At 49.5% G+C, this 9,389-nt stretch overlaps 1 protein-coding gene across 3 annotated transcripts in view; it reads right to left on the bottom strand.

The window, feature by feature from the left end:
• Positions 1-1,413: 1,413 nt before the first annotated feature.
• Positions 1,414-9,389, bottom strand: part of FDFT1 (farnesyl-diphosphate farnesyltransferase 1) — a 30,817-nt gene continuing 22,841 nt past the window's right edge. For all 3 annotated transcript variants that reach the window (XM_017668859.3, XM_017668860.3, XM_036998904.2), the window contains 3 exons: positions 8,446-8,622; positions 6,848-7,000; positions 1,414-1,948 (listed from right to left, as the gene is read on the bottom strand). In XM_017668859.3, coding sequence (XP_017524348.1) covers positions 1,727-1,948; positions 6,848-7,000; positions 8,446-8,622 — 552 coding nt within the window. In that variant the 3' untranslated portion in view covers positions 1,414-1,726. The remainder of the gene's footprint in view (positions 1,949-6,847; positions 7,001-8,445; positions 8,623-9,389) is intronic.

The raw sequence follows: 9,389 nt of genomic DNA, 5'->3' as shown, positions 1-9,389 counted from the left end.
GTTAGTATTCTCCCTGCACTTACTTAGGGCCAAGTTTACAAACAAATCCATCTTAATATGGTTACTTCTAATAAAAATGAGAGTGATTTTAGAGAGAAAAGAATGTTTCAACAGTGCAGCCTTATGGAGATAAGATTCTAATCCTGTTTGTTACGAACTGGACTGCATTCTGAATTCTTCTGGTTTCCTCAAGAATATCTGGCTATGATTCTCCAAACTGGCTTTTCCAGTTTCCTCCCATCGATGCACCTGGGGTCTTACCCTTCCTAGTCCTATTGGGGCCACGCATTCTTAATGTCATCAGGTTTGTTTCTTCCAGATTACAGAAAATCCAACTCCAGATGCTGCTCAGAGGATCTTAACTGCCCCCTCATGCTGGTTGATGAAGACGCACACCAACAACCCCGCAGCCCGGCTGCCCTCTCCTCTCCTGAGCTCCTGTCCACCTCAGCCGCTGCTGAGACAGCTCCGGGACCCCTCTCTCCGACAGACAGCAAGGAACTGCCGAACCCACATGCAGGGACAGTGGCCTCCCCAGCAGAAAGATGCTACAGATGAATGACCGACACCCTCTCCCTCGAAACATTTCAAGGGTCCACAGTCCTTGAGGGGGATGTTGGAGCAGGCAGCCAGCCAGACATGAGGAGGGGGTTGGGGACTTTGGCCGGTTTACAGTTGGATACCTGTTTATATTCTAAAGATTCCATGTCAACTATTCTGGTGGGATGTGGGGAGGGAGGGGATCAATACCAGACCTGCCAGAACTGGCTGGTTCCAACCTGGAGTTGACCCTGACTTTACCTCAGTGCCCACTGTATGCTCGTTAGCAGACTAACAATTATGCCTGTTGGCACCAGGGCAGTTCCGAGGCTGACCATCTAGATAAAGAGGGCATCACCCTATTTCTTGGAACCACCCCCATTCTCCGAAATCCCCACCTACCTGACAGATGTTCTAGCCCCTGTATAAACTCCAGCGGCAAGCCCCTCCAGCCCGACCCCTACCGGGCTGCTCACCTCTGGCGCTGGCCCGCAGGGCAGCTTTTGCCTTATTAAACTACTCTTTGCTTGTTTAAAAAAAAAAAAAAAAGTGCGCTGCCCTTCACAGATGCACAGTCATTCAACAGTGATACAAACATGTCTTTATAACTGGACACCCACCTTCCACCACGGGGCCAGAGGCAGTCCTGCCCTTTCTTTCCGAAACTCCCTTTAAGCGAGGAAATACCAGAACGCTCAGATGTTACTTCCCAGCCTTCGTGTACATAAGATGGTCTGCACCCTTGGGCGACAAGGGAATGTTACCTAAACTATAAACATTCAGTCCAACTGAAGAAAACAAGATGATGACAAAAATAGGAACCAGAAAGAAAATCCACTTCACTTTCTACTAGGATAGGTATTCTGAGGCTGCTTCAAATCAAATACATTTAATTATATTTCTAGGCAGTATTCACATGAAACAGTAAATCTCAGCAAAACCACAGGTAACTTCCCCGATGGCAGCCACGGGTGCTCCAGCCGCGCCGTGGGTGGGGGTGAGCACCACCCGCAAGGAGCAGGTGGCTGATGGGAGACGTCCCTCCCCCTACTCTCACCCTCTTCTCAACTGCACAGTTTCTAAAGGGCCGAGTCCAGAGTGTTTTAGGGATTAAATCAGGAGGGAAGGAAGGAGAAGCCGATATCCATCCTTGAAGAAGAGGCCGGTCCATCTCCCGGTGACCCATTCAGTGGTCTCCAGCCTGGACGTAGTCTTCCGTCACCTGGGACAGGGTGCTCAGACACTGCCAGCTCAGGGCGGCCAAGAGCATGACGAGTGACAGGTAGATGGGGGAGTAGTGGCTTCGGGAGATCAGCTGGCAGTTGGGAAGATTCTGTGTCCTGACCCTAGAGATGATCTGCCTTGTTTTATTAGAACATGGGTCTGAGCTGGGAATTCTATGATAAATCTGTCAAAGAAAGAAGAACGTGGTAAGGGCTACTTACTGAGTCCTGAGAACTTTATCAACACCTGTGTTTACTTTTTACAGCTGTAAATAGGCAAGTACTTGCTGTCCATTTTAGCAACAAGGAAACAGAGAACATGAAAGTAACCATGCAGAGACCCTCCACCAGTAAAGCAGGGGGGCGGCTGGAAGCGCCAGCTGGCTGCGCAGGGGCCGCTCGCTGGCACTTGTGGTCACAGGCCCAAGGCCCCAGAGCCTGGCTTGGATGGGGCCCTGGAGGAACGTGGTGAAGGGCGAGGGCACGCAGCTCCCAACCAGGCACAAGTGTGGTGTGGGCTCCAGACAGCACAGAGCAGAGCGGGCACGTCCCCTGCACTCCCTGGTCCTCCCTGACCTCCGCACACCCCACTGCAACCCAGGCCTCCTCTGCACCGTACCAGCCTCCCAGGGGCGCTCCTGCTCCTATGCTTGGGCCCTGCAGCGCACAACCGGCCCTCCATGTGGTCACCAAAGGGGTCAAGGCACTGCTTTCCAGCCTCGGGCGCCCCCTGCTGGTGAGATCTGAGCCCCTTACAGTGGCGCCTGGCTGCTGCACCCCTCCAGACTCACCTGTGCTGCCCACATCCCTCTTCACCCTCTAGTGACAAATGCCCGTTGTACAGGTGGGGCCACTGCCTGCTTCTGTCTCTTTCTTTGCTCCCACCAGGCCCTCCACCTGCTCCCTCTTCCCCAGCACCCAAGTTCCAGCTCAGGTACTGTGTCTTCTGCAAAACCTGCTCTGCACCCCAGTCTGGGCCACGTGCTGCCACTCCCTACCTGCGCCTACCTCAGCACCTACACGGAGACCAGCCATTTGCATGTCTCGCTAACTAGACTGTACATCTAAGACATCATGTCTTCCTCATCTTCCTCTCTCCAGCCCAGCACTTGCCCAGCACACAGTAGGCCCTCAACCAATGTTCACTGACACACTGACAACCGAGGTAGAGGCTGCTCAGGTGGGACAGGACCATGACTGGAGGCTGGGGAAACAGGACGAAGAGGACAGAGTGGCATTTTTAAAAATAAGGTCTTCTTCAACATTTTCATTATTTAGGGGAACCTTTCCCCACAGCCCATCTCACCTTCTTGTCCCCCTTCGCCCCTCCTGCCCAAAGGCGCAGCTGTCCTAGAACAAGGAACAGACGGAGCAGGCCAGCAGCACCTAGGACCCCGGCAGAGGGCGGCTACACAGCGCGCCAGGGATGGGGACGGAGCTCCAACGTGCCCTCTGATTTCTTTGAAACTTTTAGATGATGGAGTCATGGTTGTAAAACAAACAATACAAAACTAAACAGTCAAAATTCCCGTCCACTACTGCCCCTCAGAAACAGGCTGGCGCGATTACTTCTACACCTACTTAAGGCCCCTGTAAGTCTCTCTCTACAAAAGTATGAACTATAATACACATTAATATAGTAATATACTGGATTAGTCACTTCTATACCCTTGCTATGCTCAGTGAAGATGGAGACCAAAATGCTACAATAAGCACCCCTGCACATTTTCTAGAATTGCTCGGCTAGAGGGTAATGCACGCACAATCCTGACAAGTGCAAAATCATGAAGGTGGCATAGGTGGGGCTAAGGTGGGGGAGGCGAACTCTGGGCAGCCCCCCAGCAATCTGCGGTCCTGGGTCAGATGTTTGGTAATGTCATTAACCAAAAAAGAAAGTTCCATGACCAAGGTCTGAGCTGGGGTGACCGAGGCAGGAGTGATGCGCACACAGTGAAGGAAGAAGCCATGGCCGCAGAATAGATGTCCGAGGCAGAAAGCTCTTGCGTGGTGAGAAAAAACAAAGATGAATGCAGAATTCGAGGAAATGCCAGCAGGAGCAGAAGCAAGGAGAAGACAGACAGGTAAGAGGTTAAACCGGAGGCACGTGTCACAGGAGCCCAGAGAAGAAAGGGCTTCAAGGAGAGAAGATCCACTGTCACGAAACACAGGGGGGCCAAGGGAAATGTCTTCAAACTCGGTCATTCAATTTATAAATCAGGAGATCATCAAACCACTTCAGTAAGACCAGTTCTGATGACAAGCTAGGAACAAAAGCTAGAACACAGCAGGCTGACAAAAAAATGAGAATAAATGACAGGAAGCACGCCCACTGGACAGGCTGAGCCCTGAGGGACAGGCGGGGGCGTGGTGTGAGTAAAAGCCCGTGGGTGGGTCACAGTGAGCTCGCCTGGGCAGACTCCCAGCAAGAAGGTGACTCAGGGAAGAGAGAGGGCTTCGGTGAGGAGGCAGAGGGCCTAAGGACACAGCAGGAGGGAGAGAGGGGGCAGGTGGCGCAGGAGGGCAGACAGACAGGAGCAGGGATCTCGGCGGGGACCTCAAGCTGCCCCCCGGGGACAAAGGCAGGGTCAGTGCAGGACGGGGTGGCACTGGGCAGTGCTTTCAAACTCCACGTTCACAGGAGTCTCTTGGGGGCCTTGGTAACAGCCAATTCCAATTCACTGGGTCTGAGGAGGGCCGGGGGGCTAGCAGGCGCCCAGGTGGGCAGTGCTGCCGGCCCCACGTCCCTGTGCCCAGAGATGAGAACCAACAGGGCCTGCAGAGCAAGGCCACGCGCCGGAGGGCCGAGCGCAGTGGAAGGTACAAGCCGCCCCAGCTTAAGACTGCCTCTGCCAAGGAATTAACCTTGGCAGAGAAGGAAATCAGCCCTTCTGGCTATTTGCCTGAGCTTTTGGTTCTGTTCCAAAATAGCTGGTTGGGCGTCTCACCAGCTGACAGGTTCCCATGGCGGTTTTAGGCAGGGGCTGCTCCTGAGGACGCTGGTTCTGAGCAGCAGCTCCACCCGCTCCGGAGGACGTGGGCTTCGCCCTAACTCCCTGACACGCAGTCACCTAAGGAGCTCTTTAACGCCCCCTGGAGGCGCGCCACCTCTACAACCAGTAAGGCCGGACACCTGGCAGCACACACCTACCATCCCACAAAGGACAGACTTGGTCAGAGGAGAAACCGGGTCAGTGCTAGAATCGGACACCAGCAAAAAGCCAGACCAACTTGTGGACCTCACACAAAAAGTTTCAACTTGAATTTTACTTAAAACCATTGTCATATTCTACTACTGAAGACTTACAAATCTTCAGAGGTTCTTCTGAACCAAATCAACTTAAGATTTAACATTCCCTCTAAAACTACCTGGTATTTCAGGAACTTTGAATAAAATAATTGGAGCCCTAATCAGGGGTCAACAGCTTTTTCTTAAAAGGCCAAAAAATATTTTCACAGCTCTGTGGGCCATTCTCTGTTGCAGCCACCCAATCCTGCCACTGTAAATATATTCACAAATGGATGTGGCTATGTCCTGATGAAAATGGTTCACAGAAACAGGAGGTCGGCCAGCTGTAGTCTGGCCTCCCCTACCCTAAAATCAAACTATGATTCACAATTAAGGTTTAATTCCAATCGTTAAGGAAAAACACAAATACAATCTGAATTTTAATCCAGTAAGGGACATGCCTATATTAAAAAAAGATTTTCTAAAAATAGTGATCAGACTAACACTATAAAACTATTCTCTGAACTACATACTACACAAAATGTTTTCTAATTTATATAAAATGGAGAAACAGAGCCTAAAGTGGCATGATTTCAGTTTAGAAAGGATAATTCAAACTCTCAGAACCATAGCCAACAGCTTCGGCTCTGAAATCAGGCAGACCTGGGTCCAAAGTATGGCTCCAGCCTCAAGTTCCCTTGGTAGTAACAGCACCCACCGACCCAGTCGCTATGCCAGGCACACAGCTGGCTCGGAATAAGCGCCGGCTGTGCAGCGAGCGGACTGTCCCAAGTCCCCTCGGCAGCGATGTTCCGGCCAATGGCTGAACCCTTTCATCCAGGCACTGAAAGAATTTAGGATTTGTTAACAATTTGGCCTCTTATACCTTCTATAGGTGCCTCTGGTAGAAAGGCTGAGGTCCAAAAATCAGACGGAAGAATTAGGGGAAATATGCGACAGAAATGACAGGAAACAGCGGCTCTGCGAGATTCTGCTTAGACGGAGCCGCTCTTGCGGAGCATCCCCAGGAAGGCGGCCCAGGGACGGAGGGACACGCAGGGCTCCTGGTGGCAGCGGCCCCTGGGGGCGGGGAGGGGAGCGGGTCTCCCTCCACGTCACACACTTCTGTACACGTCAGTCCTCAGGAAGAACAGAACTAGGATGGCAGCTGCCGCCTGCCTCCCCAGGGTGATGATCAGAGGGCCTCCAGCCCTTGCCGAACGCCCTGGGGGTGGAGGAGGACAGTCGCCTCCATTCGGCAACCACTGTTCCAGGACCAGCAAGTCAGAGTTCTAAACTCTAAGAAGAGATTCTTCTGAACGTAGCATGTTAACACCCTCCACAGACGGGAATCTGACTTGAACAGCATGTTGTTTTATAGGACGGTTTCAGCATTTGAAATGATACTTGCATTAGAAAATTTAGAAAATGCAACTTGATGGTTTTCTTTCCTTTGCTGAAATTCTACCTGTGGTTTCTCAAATGAGGCCTGTGACCTCCTGGGAGTACTGACTGGGCACAGGAGGCGTGGACCGAGGTCTGACGCGACATGGGACACACCAGCCTCAGCTTTACCCTCCTCGCCCAGAAACCAGAAGCTTGGCTGGCCTCACACAGCATCTCCTATTCTACTTAGAAGCTCTGCCCTAAAGCCTTGCATCCTACTCTCGCCAGGGAACTGCGCCCCCTGACAATCCGCTGCCTGCCTGGTGCCTTTTCCTGACAAAGGAAACCAACTCCCGTCTCCCCGTGCCTACGCTGTAACACAGTGAGCAGTCAGATCATCTAATATCCAATAGGAACATTATTTAAATCACAAAAATGGCTACAAGCATCTACGTAGTTAAATAAAACCCACCTCTTCCATATACTGGCATATTATAGCTTTGACAGCCGGCATATTGGTGGCGTCCATCATGAGGGTCACCGCCTGCCCTTTCCGAATCTTCACCACCCCCTTGAATACCTGCTGGTTATTGTAGCAGGCAGCCAGAGTAGCGATGGCCATCACCTGCAAATAACATGGGGGGAGAAAAACTGGTTTGTTTCACTTCATGGAAAAGAGCAATCATCACTCTGCCCAGGTGAGAAGAAACAAAGAAGAAAAGCAGCTCAGACGCAACCGGCCACAAACCACCCCAGAAACCACCCCCGAGGAGGGCAGGTCAGGACCCCTCCCCCTCCCGCCCCGCCCCGCCCTGTCTCAGCGACACGCGGGACCAAGGGGCCTCTGCAGTCTGAAATGATTCTGTAGTTCGGCCAAGAAACTTCCTTTTTATTTGGAAAAGAAGAATACAGACCACTGCAACCTTTTCGGACCAGAGCAATGGGTTATCAAACCTGAAAAATTATCTCAAAGTTAGGATCTGGGAAGAATTTTCTCTGTTTCTCCTTTCTATTTTTCCTACAATGAACATAATCATTATATATTAAAAAATAGTGTGGGGGCTGAGAAGGGACTAATGGTTACCAAGGGGGAGGGGGTTGGTGGGGAGGGTGAAGGGGATAAAGGGGCAAAATAATCTGCAACCACAATATAAATTGTCCACAGGGCCGGTAGTACAGCACGGAGAACACAGTAACGATTCTGTGACATCTTCCCATGCTGACAGTGACCACACTAGAGGGTGAGCACTTGATAACACGGGTAACCGAACTGTTTTATATATTTGAAACGAACGTAAGATCATGTATCAACATGTATCAACGATACTTTAATTTAGAAAAAAAAAAAAAGGTTGGCAGGAAAAAATAGTGTGGGGGAAAAAAACAAAAGAATAGGAGAGGGAGAGTCCCAAGCTCTTAAGTTAACTTATTTTTAGGAGAGATGGAAACCTATGTTGGGCATGCAGATTTCAGTCCCAACAACCATTCAAGACTGGCCATCAGAACAAGTTCACACCAAGTTTCCCAATCAGTTCAATCCTATGCCTTTCTTCACTTACTTGAGTTAAAAGCTGAAATAAGTGGTAAAGGCATTTAACAACTATAGGCTCCTAGACTATCAAGGAGCCAGGCCTATAGGGTCAGGTTCTATTACCTGGGTCTAGGAGAAAGATAGCAAAAGTTAGGTGCTTCATTAAGACTTTGAATGATAACAGCTTCACCTGTGTTTTATCCCACACTCCCCATAAATCTAGGCCGAAGTCCAAGACTTTAATTGTGAGTTTAAGGATCTAACTAGTTTAGAATTCATGGAAGAAAGTTCTGCAAGGTTCTGGAATGGGGAAGACTTAACCCTGAGGCTGAGCTGGGCGTGGCGGTTGTGGGACACAGGGGAGGCGCTGTGAGACACTGCCAGCCCCCTTGCAAAAGAAAATAGAGCCATCGCTTTATGGAACCATCTTCCTGCTCGCAGCAGACCGAACAGTAAGCACGTTGTTTCCAGCCCCATCACCACCAAACCACTCCCTTTGGCCTCCACCTTCCATGTGTAAGACTAGCTCCATTCCGTACCTGTGGGATAGCACAGAAGTTAAACACACTTTGGTTTCTAAGTCTTGAAAGGTAGGTGATGACATCCGGGATGTGGTGTAGTGCGTTGGTTATAAGTTCGTTCAGACACTGCACGGCCATGTCAACATTCTCTGGCTTAGCAAAATCACCCAACTTCTTAACATACTTGCTCCAAACCTGAACAGGTTAAGAAGATTAAAACACAAGTCAACATGTACACAGGGAAGGAACGTACAAGCAATACACGGGAATCTGTGTGAATAAGAATGTGATATACAGTAAAGTCCGTATTAGCTGCTGACGTATCTTTCACCAAGATCAAGTCCGTTTTAAGCTTCATGCAATGACTTTATGACTTCCAGCCAGGGTCCATTTGCCACCTAGGAGTAAGGTAAGCATTTGAAAAGTGTCCCTGTGGGACAATTAGTGTAGCTATGTACCAAGCCATGCTCTGATGACCTCAGACCGAAGAGGTCTCCTGTTATTCAGAGCGTTAATCTACTCCTGAAATAAATAACCCAACATACACAAAATCAGCTACGACAGTACTGCAGACTAAACATTAAACACCCTCAAGATGCTGAGCCTCAAAATAATTAATGATTAACATTATGTTCCCAATTCTGATGAGGATACTGCTCAGCAGGAGTATCTGGGGAATGAGTGGGGTTTGTGTGGTTAAGACATTACCTCCTTGGATTCTGTAACTAAAAAGTGAAGTAACATTCTCAACAGTGGGATTGATTTGATGATTTTTTAATGATATTATTTAGAGGATTCTTTTAAGCAAGCAAATAACTTACTTTTACTCCTGGGTAATTCTTAAGATTCCTAAGGAATGAACTTGGTAGAACTTTATACGCTCCCCAAAATAAAGGGCAAGGGCCTAAAAGGATCACGAGATTCTATGGAAAGTCAAATTTGTTATCCACTCTTTTAATTTG

This window comes from Manis javanica, chromosome 3, assembly GCF_040802235.1.
Source record: "Manis javanica isolate MJ-LG chromosome 3, MJ_LKY, whole genome shotgun sequence".
In the NCBI taxonomy this organism is placed as follows: Eukaryota; Metazoa; Chordata; class Mammalia; order Pholidota; family Manidae; genus Manis; species Manis javanica.
Note: the sequence above shows the minus strand (reverse complement) of the source record. Positions and strands in the feature narration are given on the sequence as shown.